An 18,534-nucleotide genomic window follows, 5' to 3' on the forward strand; every position below is an offset into this window, starting at 1 on the left:
AGATGCAAACAGGTCCTGCCTGTTTTCTCCTAGACTTCACATTTATAGGTAGACAAGAACAATCGTTCAGTTGATTTGTGGTGACTTAAAGCCTCAAACCGGAAAGGTACCCAGCCCTGGGGTCACTGCTCCTTGATTGACTAGAGGCTCCCAGGGGATTCAGGGATGCGCCCTCTGCGGCTGGAAGACAGCTCTGTCCCAGAGGTCCTCAAACTTCTGCCCTAGGTTTATCAGTCTTCCAGGGTCTCTTGCACTGGCTTCCATGGCTGCCACCTACCTGTCCCCTTGGCCCCTCAGTTCCTTCCCTGGCTGAGCTGTGACTGTAGCAACCACCTTGCCCCTTCTTCTTCTCGCCCAGCCAACCAAAGGTGGGCTGTCCACTGGGCCTTGACCCGCTGGGGCCAAATAACAAGATCTCACCCCTGTGTGCACCAGGCAAGATTCTACTCTGGGGAGTGGTGGTGCCCCCCTGGGGCTGGGAAGTAAGCCTCCTGGAAGAATAATCTACTGGGCTAAGGTACTTTCCTCCAGGTTGTTGAGTGGAACCCACAGCCTTACAAAAGACATGGGTTTCCACTGAGGGAGTATGATGAGAACAAATATGTTTAAAATTCTAAACGTGACCTCCTCTCTTCTCTGAACAATGAGAACACTATAAGACACATTGCATTTACCGCATTATGGCTGTGGAGAGAGAAGGGAATAGATGCAGCTATGTTAGGTTGATAAAGGCTCTTCTAAGAGCTGCATTTTACAGTTCTTTTTATTGCATGCCAGTCGTAAGAGAATGCTAACTTAACGACATATTTTTCAGGGACAATGCATATTAGAATTAGCTTCCATTCATTGACACAACACAAATTAACTACAGGAATAATGCCCACATTTTGTAGACCACTGCATTCAGTTCATTCAGCAATGTTCCATTTATGTATCTCAGGAGGAAATTTTGGGGACTGGATGTACAGGCAATCTACTGCTGTTGCTGTTGTTTTGTTTTTTGTTTTAAAAATTACATTAAACCTATTACCACTGGCAAAATAGGCAAGAATTTAATGTATGCTTAAAAGGAAATGATCAGCAGAGAAATGATTGCTACACACTATAGACAATGGGTTCATGAAGGTACAGGTATATTTTGATGGATTCCTCTTTCTATATGAATTTGCTACTCATTAAATACTCATAATCATAATAGTTCCAAAGACATCTGATTTTTGGCCAAACAGAAAAAGACAATAAAATTATGTAAGTTCACATCACTCGCCCAGTATGCTGGAGAACAAACCAATTTCTACAGTGGTGCTTTTTTTTTTTTGGCAGGGGGTAGGGTGGTGTACTTTTGAACTTAGCTAATAGCCCTCAGGTAATTATAATTCCCCTCTAGTGTAAAACTGTCGCCAAACCAGAATTCTTACTGGCTTCCCATACACTATGTTTTCCCCAGTTGCCTTCTAGCAAAAAGATGCTAACATCTCCTTCAGTTGTGCCTGCCAACTCCAGCTTTGTCCCAGACTAGCTCAGCCTCTCCCTGGCTGTGAGTGACAGCCATTTTTCATACTGCTCAAAGGCCACAACTGTCAAGGCAACAATCTGTGCCAAAACCTCTAATATCCATCCTGGCTCCCGTCTCTCACAGTACTCCCAGGATTTGAAACAAAAAACAATTGGCCTCTCAAATGAGTTCGAAAAGATTCTGGAAGCACAAGCAAAAGCTTCTGCACAGCAGACATTTTGTGGAGAATAGAGTCAAATGACGGCCTGTATCTTTTTAATGAATGACCTGAGGGAAATCCAAAAGGATTGAGTGGTCTCGACCACGAGGGGGCTCCATTGGACCACAACCTATATCACAGTGGCAAATGAGTGACAATGATTATCCTTCACTGTTTACCTGTTAACAAGGACAATTTTCCACAACAAAAATAGGCCTTTTGTAATTGTCAGGAAGTACTGTACATGGTAACTAAAAGCATGATGTTTGCCGTGAATAATAGACAACTAATCTTTAAAAAGGAGAGCTACCATTTGCAACTATGTGGATGGAACTAGAGGGTATTCTGCTAAGTGAAATTAGTCAGAGAAAGACAAATATCATATGACTTCACTTATATGAGGACTTTAAGATAGAAAACAGATGAGCATAGGGGAAGGGAAGCAAAAATAATATAAAAACAGGGAGGGGGACAAAACAGAAGAGACTCTTAAATATGGAAAACAAACAGAGAGTTACTGGAGGGGTTGTAGGAGGGAGGATGGGCTAAATGGGTAGGGGCATTAAGGAATCTACTCCTGAAATCATTATTGGACTATATGCTAACTTGGATATAAATTGAAAAATATAAAATTAAACTAAAAAAAAGAGATCTAAATATGAATTTTGTAATAATACCAAGAATGCCTAGAATACCAAACTTTGCAATGACACTTTACAATATTACCAAAAATACCAAAAAGACTAAATGTGATGGGAAATTAGAATTTATAATTTATAACCATACCATCCATTACTGACCTCATGGCTAAAAATTCTTCCAGGAGCAATCATTTCCAGATAATTAGGTAACACCATGATTTTTCAATCTCCATATTGATTTCCTTCAGTGGTTTGGAAATTCAAGGATATATATAGAAACAGTGCCACAAGATCTACCATTTTTCCAAATAACAAGAATTATAAAGTCTTTTGAAAAACTGTCTTTACTCTTATTTTTCAATCCACCCATTATTTCATGGTCTGAGTATGATAGTTATTTCTCTTCATAAGACAATATCGGGGTGCCTGGTAGCTCAGTTGGTTAAGCATCCAACTCTTGATTTCGGCTCAGGTCATGATCTCATGGTTTGTGAAGTCAAGCCCCGCATCAGTCTCTGTGCTGACAGTGCAAAGCCTGCTTGGGATTCTCTCTCTCCCTTTCTCTCTCTCTCTCTCTGTCCCCCCACTGCTTGCTCATGTGTGCATGCATGTGGACATGTGTAGACTCTCTCTCTCTCAAAATAAATAAATGAATTAAAAAAAAGACAATATCTACTATTCTGATCAAAGGCTGATATCCTTGAATTCCTGACTTCAAAGGAATTTATGTCTTAGCTGAGCTAGAGATTCTTCCACATTACCTTTCTATCTATCTGTGTATGTAGCCAGAAATGTCTTGGCAGAGTTTTATTTTATGTATATTGGAGAAAAATCTCCAATAGAAGGAAAATTACTTACTTTTTTATACATATGCATATACTTTTTAAGAGTCTTTATTTTTACCTGATGCAAAGTCTTTACTTATTTTACCTGATGCATCAAGAATTAGAGCAGAAGCTAAGAAGCATCGTTTAGACGGGTAGACTGATGCTGTCTGATGACACCTTTTATGAAACAGCCCAGAAATATCATTAATTTTATGCTTTAAAATGCTGTGTGATTTTGTCTATGTAACTCATTTGAAGATCACATTACCCTTGCCTCCTGTTTAGAAATTTTTGTGATAGCCATTGGCCAAGGTTCTGAACTCTCTTCTGAGTTAAGAAGGCCAAAAAGAGTGCAGAGGGTTTTTAGGGCAGTATTTACAATATCATACTTTATATGATACTCTAATGCTGGATGCATGCCATCATACATTTGTCCAAATTCATAGAATGTATAACGAGTGGACCCTAATGTAAACTATGGACTTTGGATGATTATGACGGGTCAATGTAGGTTTATCAACTGTAATAAGTGTATGACTCTGGTAAGGGATACTGATAATGGGGAAGGCTATGTGGGGGGAGACAGGAAGTGCATAGACAATCTCTGTAGCTTCCTCTCAATTTTGCTGTGAACCTAAAACTGTTCTCTAAAAGAAGAAGGCCAGAGCCTACCTGGCCATAAAACACTAATCATCTCCAAGTGGGTAGTAGACCAAAAGCGTTTTGGAAGACTGGAGGCATATCTGATGTAGAAAGAAAACTGATACTTTAAAAGTTGGGATGCAAGAAGATGCTGCCATCCTTTTACTTGGACTTATAAGTGGGCCGTAAAACTACAGTAACCAGACTCGTGGCAAGACCCACCTGAGGCATGAAGTGGGGTTCTTTTGGTTACATTGTCTTTCACAAAGATGGATGCGCCCTGATTGATAAGTGCTTCCACGCATTCTGTGTGTCCCTTAAAGGCAGCCAGGTCCAGAGCAGTGCGGCCTTTCTCATCCCTGATGTCCAGGTCCACCAGCGACTGCAGAAGGACTTCCAAGGCTTGGTGGTGCCCGTTGTAGGCCTGCAAAGAAGAGACCAACGACACAAATGCTCACTCACTTCCAATCCCACAACAACCCACATGAGGGGCTAAGCCTCCAAGGTCACAGTTGGAGACCCCTCCAAAGAGCACATCTGAAAGATGCTTGGGATAATTATTGAAACAGGCAAACCAGAGAGACTGAAAAATGATAATGCACAAGCCTCACTGGTACATATGAATTTCTTCATGTTCTTTCTTGTTTGTCAAATAATTTGTTCCAAACGTACTAAATGTATTAATGTATTCTTATATTTATATCTATCAATCTAATAATATAATATAGACAAGCAGCTGAATGAATGAATACATTAATTCTATCAATTCAGTCCTAAACATAATGACACAATTAGAATATTTTTTCAGGATACTTTTCTGTTAAACCTGGGGGAAAAAAATCACTGAAAACAATGCAGACTTGGTAATTCAACAGAAGCATACTGACCTGTTGCAGTCCAACATCCAACATTTTGATTTCTTTTTTGTTAATGTTTATTTTTGAGAGAGAGAGAGAGAGAGAGAGAGAGAGAGAGAGTGCAAGATGGGGGGCAGGGAAGAGAGAGAGGGAGACACAGAATCTGAAGCAAGCTCCAGGCTCTGAGTTGTTAGCAGCGTCTGATGAGGGGCTCAAACTCCTGAGCTGTGAGATCATGACCTGAGCTGAAGGTGGACACTTAACCGACTCAGTCACCCAGGCACCCCACCGACATTTTAATTTCTAAGCAGCGGACCCTGGGCAAGTTTCTAAATTTCACTTAGAGTTTGTTTTCTCATTTATAAAAATGAGAACAATAAAAGTCACCTCCCATGGAAGATAGAAAGAATAAAACCACACAGGCTTCCCCATCCTATCTTGTACCCAGTCGATGCTTCCTCCTTTCTCCTTTACTTCTCCCATTGATTATAATGAAAACATAGACACAATTATGGAAATGTATTTCATGTACCAGCACCCAGTTCAGACCTATTATGAGGTCCTATGCCATGTTAGGTTAAGAAGCTTCACATTACTAAAACACAAATGAAAAGACTGAGGGATAATTTTCATTAAGTCTATAAGGTAAAAAATTGTATATGCACACACAAGGCTGAGGACATTGGAAATAAAAGAGAGAAGAGGGATAAGGACAGGAAGGGGAAAGATGGGGGACAAGGAAGTAAAGAAGGAGATACAGGAATAATCTGCCTCCAGGGGTTTTCAGCAGCCAGAGTCCCCTCTTATGTCAGCAGCACTTTTTGTTCTCCCACTGCAGCAATTGCTCAAGGCACAATGAATTTGAAAAAAGGCTTAGCACATACAAAAGATCAATATCTCTAATACATAAAAAGCTCTTACAAACATTAACAATTTTTTTTTGCATTTATTTATTTTTGAGAGACAAAGATGAGCAAAGGAGGCGCAGAGATAGAATGAGACAGAATCCAAAGCAGGCTCCAGGCTCTGAGCCGTCAACACAGAGCCTGACGTGGGGCTCGAACCCACAAACTGGGAGATCATGACCTGAGCTGAAGTCACACGCTCAACCAACTGAGCCACCCAGGCGCCCCTCTTACAAACCATTTTAAAACTTAGGAAAATGTACAAAGGGCATGAAAAGACAGCTCCCAGAAAAAGAAATATGAAAGGCCAGTGAATATATGGAGAAAATATATAATTTTTTAAGGTATTTTTCAACTACCAGCTTGACAATGATTAAGTTTGGTCATGTCCAGGGGCACCTGGGTGGCTCAGTCGGTTAAGCATCAGACTCTTGATTTTGGCTCAGGTTATAATCTCACAAACCGTGAGATCAACCCCATGCTAGCTCTGTGCTGACAGTGCGGCGGCTTGGAATTCGCTCTCTCCCTCTCTCTCTCTGCTCCTCCCTTGCTTTCTCTCTCTCTCTCAAAATAAATAAACTCGAAAAAAAAAAAAAGGTTGGTTATGTCCAGTATTTGTTAAGACCTGGTGAAAAAAGCAATCTATGCTCTGTTGCTGGGAGTATATATAGTATGACATTTGAGGAGACTTGACAAAATCTATCAAAAACTTTTTTAAAAATTGTAAGCTGCAGATAGCACATATAACATGACCTCATTCATATAAAAAGCAAACATATCCAAATATACACATATCTATGTCTATGTATATTTCTATATTCATAGAAAATCTTAGAAAAATACAAAAGTAACTGTTAATGCTGGCTACCTCTAGAAAAGGGAGCTAAAGCAAGGAGCATATGGATTTACGTCATCTTACCTTTTTAAAAGTCACTTGAGTTGTTTTCCTAAGTATATGTTCATAACAACAATACCAAAAACTCAACATAAAAGGACCCACAGAATTTAAGAGTACTTAATTTTTAAGTTTTAATACTTTTTCTTTATATTACCTTGTGAATGATTGTGGCTATTATATGTTATGTATTGAACATATCTTACCTATAATATGCAGTATAATAATTCATATGCTAATGAATTTCAAATTTACATCCATTTCTAACTTCTTTTACTTCCAAACTAGTGTTTTTTAAGTTTATATATGCATTTGTGTGTGTGTGTGTGTGTGTGTGTGTGTGTGAGAGAGAGAGAGAGAGAGAGAGAGAGAGAGAGAGAGAGCATGAGTAGGAGAAAAGTAGAGAGGGAGAAAAAGAGAATCCCAAGCAGGCTCTGCACGATGGACACAGAGCCCCACGTGGGGTTTGAACTTATGAACCGTGAGATCATGACCTGAGCCTAAATCAAGATCAGAGGCCAAATGAGCCACTCAGGCACCCCTCACTTCTAAACTTATATCATCAACTGCCTATTGATCTTTCCACTTGAATATATGCCTCTCAAGCTCCTCCATTGCAGCAAATGGCAACTCTATACTTCTAATTGCTCAGGCCCAAAACTTTGGGGTCATCTTTGTCTTCCCTCTTAAGACCAGGGTTGTAGCCCTATACAAGGGCCCTGGGACGCTGGCGCAAGTGTGTGTTGAAGGATAGCCTCTTCCTCCTGATCCCAGCTTTGCCATGCCCGGGAACGGGGATGCGTCTGCTGAGAGGAAGGGACACCTTTTGCTCAACACACAGAGTTGTCCTCAGGTTCTCAGGCACCTGGCAGGAAAACATCTATCCCCAACCCCCTACACCTCTGTTCTAATTCACAAACAGGTGTCATGTGGCAACCCTCAATCCACGATCATCTCTAAAATTATATCCAGAATTAACCCAGTTCTCACCATAGGGCCATTCTCTTTGGCCAGGATTATGGCAAACACTTTCTTTCCATCTTTGCCCCACTGCAATCTATTCTTGACATGGTCTCCAGATGAAATCTCTTAAAACCCAAGTTGGACATATCACTCCTTGATGAAAACTAGTCAATGGCTTCTTCCCTCCTTGATAAAAAATCCAAAACTTTCCATGACCATTCAGGCCCCTTAGGATTAGTCCACCTTCTTCTTCTTCTTCTTTTTTTTTTTTAAGTAACAACCAGTCTTTTTTGTTTTTAAATATTTACTTTTGAGAGAGAGAGCACATGTGCATGTGAACGCACACAGGTGGGGCAGGGGCAGAGACAGAGAGGGAAACATAGAATCCGAAGCAGGCTCCAGGCTCTGAGCTGTCAGCACAGAGCCCGATGTGGGGCTCAAACCCACTAATGGTGAGATCACGAGCTGAAGCTGAAGTCTGACACTTAATCGACTGAGCTACCCAGGCACCCCAGGATTAGGGCTCCTTCTACCCTGATCATCAGCATGCCCCCTCACTCACTCTGTTCAACCACACTAACCCCACCTCCTACCCCATGGTTAAATACATGCATTTCCTCCTCTGGGCTATTGCATGTGTACTCTTAAAATTTTTTTAAATTCATGTATTTATTATTTTTTAAGTTTATTTATTTATTTTGAGACAGAGAGAGAGCACGTCCATAAATGGGGGACAGGTAGAGAGAGGGAGAGAGAAGATCCCATGCAGGCTTTGGGCTGACAGCAGCGGGGCCTGATGCAGGGCTTGAACCCACAAAATGTGAGATCATGACTTGAGCTGAAACCGAGAGTCAGACGCTCAACCCACTGAGAGACCCAGGTGCCCCTGTACTTTTTTTTTAAGTCTTTTTTTTCCCTCTAGTAATCTCTTCACACAACGTGGGGCTTGAACTCACGACCCGGAGATCAAGAGTTGCATGCTCCTCTGACTGAGCCAGGCAGGCACCCCTGCATCTGTACTTTCTATTTCCTCTATCTGGAAAGCTCTTCCTCCAGAGGGCCACATGGTTCTCCTGGTACTTCTCCTTCAAATATCACCTTACCTGGATGCTTTCCAGAGCCAAAACACAGCCCTCCACCCTCCACCTCAGCATACTACCGGACATTCTCCATCCCACTTATCCTGCTTTATTTTATCTTTATAGCACTTATTACCATTTGATATCTGTTACTTATCCATTGGTTTATTACCTGTGATTGAAGGCACTTCATGCGTATTGCTCACTGCTGTATCCTAAATCATGCCTAGTGCATAGTACACACTCCACAATTATTTGATGAATAAATGAATTAATTTAATGGATGTTATTTTCATTTATTGGTATTAGTGGTAGGAATATATTTTTAAAATAGCAGCTATTTGCCTATGCAAACATTCTTTTTATTGATGAAAAAACAAAACAAGCAACGTAAATTAATTCACCCAAGGTCACTTAGCTATTAAGTGACAAAGCTAGAATTTGAAACCCAGAGTTGTGACCACTAAAATCTATGCTGTTCAGCAATGTCTTATAATTTTTCCCAGTAATTCCACCGAATTGGCTTTTAAACAAAATACTTTTGTCTCTACATGTAACGGCACAAAGAGGTGAAGAACAAATATTGGATCAGAAACCTTGACCCCTTCTCTAGAAGGCTTAACACAGAGGTAAAGTGACTTGCACAGAACTATGAGGCAAGAAGGCACACCCTGGGGCTAACTTCTAGACTGTTGTTCTTTTACTACACATACTTTCTTGAGACAGGGAAATAATTTCCTATATGTCCATGTTTGTGATCTGTGCTTGCTGTGCAAACCATAACTGCATAGGATTGTAAGCCGTTTAGTCTAATCTAAATTGTGAAGCAATAGCTAACTTCTACTGAGCCCTTGCTGTGTGTCAAGCCGTGCTGGACATGTAGCACCTCATTTAATTGTCAAAACAACTGCCGATTTGGATACTACTGTTATCCCCATTTTACTGACAGGGGCACAGAAGGGCAGAAGGTAACAATCCAGCCTTTCCATGGTCACTCAGCCTTACATGGGAGAGCTGAGATTCAAAGACAGGCCAATTGGACCCCAGAGCCTGAGCTGTGGGCTTTTCATGAGCTCCTATGGAAAGGGTGCAACAAGGCCAAAAGGTGTATGTTTCTTTACTTCTTTATTATAGGAAGTTTGAAACTTAGACAAAGAGAGGATAGTTTATGAATTCTTATATACCCACAACCCAGTTTCAACTCAGCCATTATCGACTCAGGCCACGGGTGATTTTAAGCCAACTTGGGAAGACCTATCCTGTAAAATCTGTGGTACTAGCAACATCTACATCAGGGTATAAATCAGTCTATCTCATTTTACTCTAGACTTACCTGTGACTTATTTGAAAACAAATTTTGCATAACACTTCTCATTTTAAACTGTAATAGTAGCAACTGATTCAGCTTATGTGGAAATCCTGACTTCACACCAAAGGGAAATGAATCCCTGTAGATAACAGCAGGGCCTAGATGTCATTTGCAAATGCTGGTCTCTTCAGTGCCAGTTATTATTATGACAAAGACAGTAAACATTTTAATTTCCATCAACATGACTTAGCCTAGGAAATCGAATCGGCAGCTTATAAATTGTAGGCGTATCTGCAAAACATGATGGCTAACGTATTTCGATTTAATAAAGAGAAGACATAGGGGAAAGAGAAAAGTAGTAGGAAGGAAGCCAGTGTGAAGGAATCGATGCTGTTCAGTACAGAAGAGTCACCCTGCAAGGCGCTTGGGTTAGGTGCTAAACTTATCCCCACGCTTTCTTCTTTAATCCTCACAACGAAAAATAAATCCATCAGTCTGTGTTAAATTTAGAGGCTTAATATTTTTAAAAAAAGATGAAGTGGCCCTGTTGGTAATTAGGAAAGCTTCGGAATCCCAACCCATACTTTGTTCTGTATCAGGCATTTCAAATTCTCTTACGGAATGGTTGAAAGGCCAGATTTACCTATAAAATTCCTTTCATTTCTTCACCTAGTCTAGCTAGCAGCTTTTGAATTTTAGCATGCAAAAACATTACCCCACAGAACTGAAGACATAAAACTACGTATACGAAACTTAAATGGCAATTTAAAAGGAATAATAAAGTGACTTTGATTATACAAGAACTTTCACTTACTTCCACACTCTAGAGTTTAACTCGAGAAACAAACTAGCATGTAACATGGAATTCTGTTTTATGGTTAAATGCATGATTATATCTTTGGGCAGGTATATGGTTCTTGGAGTACACACACACAAAAGTATATAATAAAGCTTTAAACTCTTTTAAGGAGGCTCAAGTAGGCAGGAAAGGAAACCTTTCTCATGTCAGCAGTACATGATGAAAATCGCCCTCTTTCTTTCTATTTCCATCCTAATCCAGGTATTTAGTAGGCAGTTTCACCAATAATTTCTGAATTAACTAAATGAGGAAGGAATCACATAAAAGAACAAATATGTCGGTTCAAAAAGCATGTAATATTTTGGCTTTCAATAGATAACTCAGTTAAAGTCTTCACTAGAGGTAGCAATCAAACATTTTAAATTTGTTTGATGAAATGTCTTTATTAAAAAATACATTAGGTAACTTTAAATATGTCTTAAACATGATTAATTTCTTTGAACTTTTTAGATAGGAACTGAGGGCAATGAGGAGAAAGAATCTGGCATCTCAACAGAATCCACGAAACAATGGGTCCATCTGGAAATCTTGACAGCTGGAGCCTTTCATTTGCATAGCCTTGTTTCTTGATTTAATTTTTTCAAGTGGATGAAATGTTTATGAAATTCACTGGGTTGATAACCCTGGAGACTTGAGTCATTCAGCCAGGAAATAGTAACTCAAGGCAGGTCAGGTTTCTTGTGACAATCAAGGTTTGGGGGCATCTGCTGTGATTTCATTGCTAGAATGCATCCCCAGAAGAAATAATGTGCCTTGGGTTTTTACCAAGTTAATTGCCACCGAGGCCCCTGGAGAGGGTGATGGGCATACTTATAGGGTTCTTGAAGCATATAATAATTTTTAAAAAGGTGTTAGCAGGCAAGAATAACAGAGTTTCAGAATTAATCCACTGCTATCACCCTGGTCAAAGACATCATCACATCATTACGTCCTGGTTGTCTAGCTTCTGTTTTTCTTCCCTTACAATGTATACCCCACACAGAAGCTGAAATAATCCTTTTCAAACAAAAATCGTATAATATCATCTGTCTCTTCAAATCCCTCCAAATGGTTTTCTAACTTGCTCAGAGTAACAGTTGAAGTTCTTACCGGGGAGTACAAGGCCCTCCCCTGACTCACCTCCTCCACGACATGTCGGACACCATCGCCTACGCCACTCCCTTTCTACTCTGCTCCAGCCATGTCGCCTCCCTGCTGTTCTGGGACCATGCCGAGCATGCTCTTACCCCAAGGACTCTGCACTTGTGCCCAGAACACTCTTCTGTCACATGATATCAACATGGGTAGCTCTTAAGGTCTCTTGTCCAAATGTGAGATTCTATGCTATGCAAAGTAGAGCCTCGCCTGTCGCCTCAGTGTTGTCTCACTGATCCCATTGGTAGCACTTCACACCATGTGTCATGTTAAATATTTACTTGCCTATTCCTCTCCTAGACTAGAAACTCTACAGAGGCTGGGCTTTGTTTATTGCAACCTCCCCAGCTCCCAGAACAGGTGCTTAGCATACACACAGTGAGTGTATGTCAAATGAAATAATGATATGTTAGCATTAGTGAGGATGAAGCTTAGCTGAAAGCACATATGTGCCAGGCACTGTTCTAACCACTGTAACGCATTAACACACATCATCCCCACAATGGCCTTACAACAGAGGTGCTGCTATTGTCCGCTTATTTATTTTATTATTTTTTTTAATGTTTATTTTTGAGAGAGAGAGAGAGAGCAGGAGAGAGGCAGAGAGAGAGGGCAACACAGAATCTGAAACAGGCTCCAGGCTCCGAGCTGTCAGCACAGAGCCCGACACAGGGCTCGAACTCACGGACCATGAGATCATGACCTGAGCCAAAGTCGGACGCTTAACCGAATGAGCCAGTCAGGCGCCCCTGTTATTGTCGCATACTATGGGTGAGGAAATTGAGACACAGGAAGTTCAGTTCTTGGCCAAGATCATACAACAAACAATTAAATAAATCTACAAATTAGAAAGGGCGTGGGGGTCCTTAACTTACTCCTTTGAATTTACAGGTGGGAAAACCATGACCAGGCGAATTGCTAAAGGGAAGACTGGTGGCTGGGACCTCCTCTCTGAGTGTACTTCCGAGGCCCCTCCAAGTACAGAGCTGCCAGATGCCCCGTTCTCTCCAGGGATAACACAGCACCCTGACTTTACAGGACCCAGAAACTCACAGACCTTAGCAGAGCAACTGGCACACTGTAAGCACTCAACAATAATTCTTTGGGGGGAGAAAAAGAGAATGACAGCTGGCAGAATTTGGGAGAGCTAAGAAAGTCTCTTCTCAGATTACTGGCAGGTGTGGCAATGCAACCAGCCCCACTTACAAAGGGCATGAGAATTCTATCTGAGATAACCTCAGATAGCCCTCTCTAGGGTCAGCTAATTCTGCTGTGAACCCTCAGCTTTGGGGTAACTTCTCCAGGTGCACCAGGTGGTTGGGCAGAGATTCTAGGGAACAACCTTTAGGGCAACGTATACTAAGAGCCACATGGCATAAAGTTTTATACATACAAATATCCCACTGTCCATCCAACTTTTCTGCTCTAAGTCCACCTCCAGAACAAAGATTGATGCATATTTTAGCCTGATTTTCAGGACTCAAAACGTGTGTGTGTGTGTGTGTGTGTGTGTGTGTGCAGTGGATGTGTTGGTGGGTGTGACAGAGGGTGGTGAGTGGGATCAATAGATGTGCTGGTGGATACGTGGGGAGACTAGCAAGGAAGTGGGGGCTCCATGCAGTGTGATCAGTTCATCCCAATCCTTATGGGATGGTCTCATTCCCTCACCTTGCCTGATTACTTGTGCATGCCCATCAACAAAGCCACTCCCCTTTGCTCTCCAAAACCTCCCTCTCAATTTTTCATCAGAATGACATCGAGAAAGTGCTTGTACATAGATGGTACTAAGTGAATGTCATAACAGTTAAACTCAGAGAGCCAACTCCTTCCCAACCTTCTCAGCGTTCAGCCTCCAGGTGCCTCCAACCATCATCATTGTGGCCATGGACTGAGGGCTCACAATGTGGTGACACCTTCTGTAGCTGAGCCTCTATTGCTGGGTGTGGCTGCTGGTTGGAGAGAGGCTCCTAAGGAATAGCTGTTGATTACCAACTGCTGGCAGGACCATGGTAGGATGGTGGGTGAGTTTCCTGGCTCGGTCATCCCTATGGAGAATCTGGGGATCCTCACTCTGGGCTGCTGCATTTCCCTTCAATTGTTGGGATGTGGAGAGGAAGGTTTATGGGTGACAGAATAACTCTTCCTCCCTGCTCACAGATCTTAGCCAGTACAAGAATCAGAGCTCATACCTCCTCTGAGACCCTGACTTCGAGCCCAGGCAGAAAGAGCAGAGCTGCAATAATGCACATGCTTACCTTGTTCTCATGTTTGTGTTTAAATATCTCACACGTTTTTAATTGGGGTATTTGGTTTATTTTTTGGTAGGCTGTATGCATTGTCGGCTATAATCAAATCTTTAAGCCACAATGTTTTCAAATTTCCTCAATGTTTTAAAATTTAACTACTAGATAGCAATAATTTTAAAGATTTAAAAAATGTATAACAATCATTTATTAAGTATACTGTGGTAGAGGCTTTATGAATATTATCTCTTTTCCTTTGTCTTCATTTTACAGATGGGGAAACTGAGGCCCAGTAATGTGTCTGAAGTCACCAGTGAGTGAAGCTGGGACTGGAATTTGAGGCAGTCTTTCTATCTGCAGCCTGTGTCTTTACCCATGTACTGTTTTCATTATTTGTTATTATTGCGTTATTATGCTCTCATTTTAAGAGAAGCCTAGTTCTAGGACACTTAGGTTCTTTTTGTAACAGTGGAAGCCACTCACAGCATCTCACTTACAGCTAAGTGGAGCGGACTCTTGGTAGCACCGGAATCTGATTCTTCAAAACCATTGTTGGTTCTTTCCAAAAGCTGTGGAGACAAAAAGAAAACAATAGTACATGAGTGAACTTTGCAGGAGGAATCCTCCTTTATGGATACCAACGTTGACATAAATGCAAAAGAGGTTTCAGAAATGTAAAAAAAATCACACAACTTAGCAATATAAGAAACCTGGTGCAGCATATCTGAAACAAGTAAGAAATCAGATGTAGCATATCTAACACAGATACTCTAAATATTTCAACTTCTAGATCATCTTAGCATTTGCTAATGAAAAAAGGCTTTCATACTTGAAAGATGCTCAGCCTCATGAATCCAGGAAAATAATTCATGTTTAATCCTCTTTTCACCCCGCAGATGGTAATAATGAAAAATTATAATAGCCGGTGTTCAACTATCAAACACACATTTACCGGAGATAAGTGTTAGAAAACACAGATAAAGTTCCCGTTCTCATGAAGCTTACATTCTAGAGAGGGGAAACATAGACAAACAAATAAATACAGAAATAAATATCTGGTAATGACATATGCTATACTGAAAATAAAATACGGTGATGTGATACGGAATGACTGGGAAGTTACTTGACAGCTGAAGATCAGGGAAGTCCTCTCTAAGGAGGTGACAATTAAAGTAAGGCCTGAATAATAAGGAGAATTAAACCAAGTAAAGGTGTGGCAGGAGAGTATTCTGGAGGAGGAAGTCATGGAGGAGGGAATGTAAATGTGTCAAGGGGAGACGGACATGGTGAGTTGAAGGAACAGAAAGGATAGTGTGACCAGGGAATCAGGAAAAAGACATTCTCAGGGATTCATGGTGGGAACAAATTGTTAAAACCTTTCTGGGCAATTTGTGTATACTTTTAACCCAAGGAATTAATTCCCAATAAATAATTAGACAAGTGCATAATGATGCATTTATAAAGAAAATTATTCAACAAATATTTGATGAATGATTACCAATGTGCCTAGACACTGAAGATTCAAAAATAAAATTAATAATGTATTAAAATATTCACTTCCCCAGGGCAGGGGGTAGGGTGGATAACAATAGAAAAAAGTTACGCAGTTAATTAGAAAACGGTATGTGCTATGGAGATAAATCAAACAGAGAGGGAGGGTTCAGAGAGCTGGAGGGGAGATCAGTTTGCAACTTAAATAGGGTGATCAGAGAACGTCGTACTGGCTGAGCAAAGTCTTAAGGATGATGAGACAGCCTTGTGGATATCTAGGGGAGGAGAGTTCCACTCAGAGGGGCCAGCAACTGCCAAGTCCCTCAGGGTTAAGTGTGCTTAAGAATATCCAGGATGTTGGAGCAGAGTGACCAAGGGTGAAAATGACAGGAAAGGAAATCAGAGAGATAGTGGCAGTGGGGGTGGGAGTGTCATCAAGAACCTTCCGGGTTGTTGTAAGAATTTTGACTTTTCATCCTGAGATGGAATTTCACTGGAGTGTTCTGAGCAGAGTGATGACATGTTCTAACTTTTAGACTCTAGGGAGGGCACAGAGAGAGAGTGGGGCAATAGTCCAAGAGAGAAATAACAGTGGCTTAAACTAGTGGAGAGCAGTGGTGATGGAGACAAATAGTTGGATTGTGGATATTTTTGGAGGTAGAATCAACAGGATTTCCTGATGGGATGACTGAATGGGAATGTAAAAGAAAAAGAGAAGTTAAAGATGACCCCCAGGATTTTGTCCTATTAAAATGGAAGGATGGCAGTTCCATGAACTAAGATGGAAAAGACATTGGTGGAATATATGTAGTGGGAAAGAACAGAAGTTTGGTTTCATAACAGAAATGTTATGTTTGAGATGTTCTTAAAGCATCCAGAAGTTCAGGCTAACAAAGCAGCTGTTGGGTTCATGGGTGTGGAGTTCAGGTATTTAAAGACATTAGACTGGATGAGATGAGAAAGACAGTAAAGTAAACAGAGATGACAGATAAGGAGAGAGTTGGAGAGATGGGGGGGAGCCAGCAGGGTGACAGACTGAGCAGATGAACTAGAAGGAACACGAGGAAGTGTGAGGTCTGGAAACTGAGTGAAGAAAAGTTTCAACAAGAGAGTGAGTAACCGTGCCAGAAGTCCTGATAGGTCAAATAAAATGAGTTGTGAGAATTGACCACTGGGTTTGGCAACACAAGGCTATTAATGACTCTGTGAAGAGCAGTTTAGCAAAACACTGTTTATATGAAAAAACTAGAAAAACAGATAGCAATAGAGATGGGTTAAATAAATTGAAGTGTTACAGGGACTTCTGGGGAAAATGGCAGAATAGGAAATTTCAAAGCTCACCTCATTCCATGAATACAACTAGAGAATATGCACATCAATGTAAAAAACCCAGAAAACGACCCAAAGATTGGCAGAACAGACTCTCCCCAGCTAAAGGTAGACAAGAGGCCACGTCAAAGAGGGTAGGAAGGGCAGAGATATGGTTGGGAGCTAAATAGACCCATGCAACTTTCTAAGGAGGGACGCCTAGGGCACAGAGAGGCGAGGGAAACAGACCCTCAGACCAAGCACCCCAGGCATGGGGAACTCACACAGGTTAGTCAAATTCCCATAACATTTGGCTTTGAAAATTGGAGGGGCTTAATTTTGTGAGTTCTTACAATCAGTAGGGCTTAATACCTGGAACTTTATTATTGTTTTTAATGTTTTTTTATTTTGAGAGAGAGAGCGAGCATGTGCACGTGAGCAGGGAGGGGGCAGAGAGAGAGAGAATCCCAAGCAGGCTCTGTGTTGTCAGCACACAGACTGAAGTGGGGCTTGATCTCACAAATTGCGAGATCATGACCTGAGTCAAAATCAGGAGTCAGATGCTCAAACGACCAAGCCACCCCAGTGCCCTCTGATGGCCTGGAACTTTAAAAATCAGTGTGCTCAGTTCTGGGAAAGCCAGAAGAGTGATAGAAACTGAGTCTCTGCCCTTGAAGAGACAGTACAAGAAACAGCCCAGCAGAGATACAGCATAGAAACAGCAGTTTGAAAAATGCCTGGGGTATATAGGAAGAAGATCAAAGTGTGCACTGGAGGGGCAGGGAGTCTTAGGAGACTTTTCCAAGAACAAAAGAGTTGGCAGGTACCGTTTTCCCTCCCCTGTCCCCTAGTTTAGACACATTGACCAACACTGCACCAACAGTTTCCACCTAACTTTCTAACAGTGCCCCTGCCCCCGCATTCTTCTGTGGACTTGCCCCCTTGAATACATCCTTGGCCAGAGTCCATCCAAAGTGGTGCCACAAGCCTGGCAGTGTGCAAGGATTCCTGATAGGAGGCAGCACCACCCCAAAGTGACTCCTGTCCTGGAGAAAGGGGAGGATAACCACCCACACCAGTCTGACTATGGCTCCAGCAATGGGACAGGAGCAGATAATGGGTTTGGCTGCCCTACTCACCAACAAAAGTAGCTTCTCAGGGCACGAAAAAGAGAAAGTACCCTGCAGTTTGGTGCTATTGTATCTCTGACAAATGCCTGTTCTGACTCAACTCAAGCCCAAGGCAGCCCCAGACTGACCCACTAACAACACAAAGACCAAACCTTGCCCCAAACAGGCAAATAGAGCCACTGGAGATGACTGGACAGAAGGCAAAAGTGGCGCAACCACAACAGTTGGGTGCATATAACATACCCAGGAGATACCCCAAGGCACTAGGTTCTGGTGAACAGGGGACATTGCACTGCAGGGCACTAAAGGACCTGTTCTTCATAAGGCCACTACTTTCAAGAGCAGAAGATGTAGCTGACTTTTTTTTTTAACACATAGAAACATACACAGAGAGCTAGACAAAATGAGGAGATAGAAGAGTATGTCCTAAATGAAGGAACAGGACCAAATCAGAGCAAGAGAGCTAAATGAAACGGAGATAAGTAATATGCCTGATAGAGAATTTAAAATAATTGTTATAAAAATTCTCACTGGAC

General features: G+C 41.5%; 1 protein-coding gene across 9 annotated transcripts in view; it reads right to left on the reverse strand.

Moving 5' to 3' along the window:
- ANKRD44 (ankyrin repeat domain 44) overlaps positions 1-18,534 on the reverse strand; it is a 339,079-nt gene that overhangs the window by 43,821 nt on the left and 276,724 nt on the right. For all 9 annotated transcript variants that reach the window (XM_053215495.1, XM_053215502.1, XM_053215498.1 and 6 more), the window contains exons 17-18: positions 14,567-14,638; positions 4,048-4,249 (exon numbers count right to left, since the gene is read on the reverse strand). In XM_053215495.1, coding sequence (XP_053071470.1) covers positions 4,048-4,249; positions 14,567-14,638 — 274 coding nt within the window. The remainder of the gene's footprint in view (positions 1-4,047; positions 4,250-14,566; positions 14,639-18,534) is intronic.

Source organism: Acinonyx jubatus, chromosome C1 (genome assembly GCF_027475565.1).
Source record: "Acinonyx jubatus isolate Ajub_Pintada_27869175 chromosome C1, VMU_Ajub_asm_v1.0, whole genome shotgun sequence".
Lineage (NCBI taxonomy): Eukaryota > Metazoa > Chordata > Mammalia > Carnivora > Felidae > Acinonyx > Acinonyx jubatus.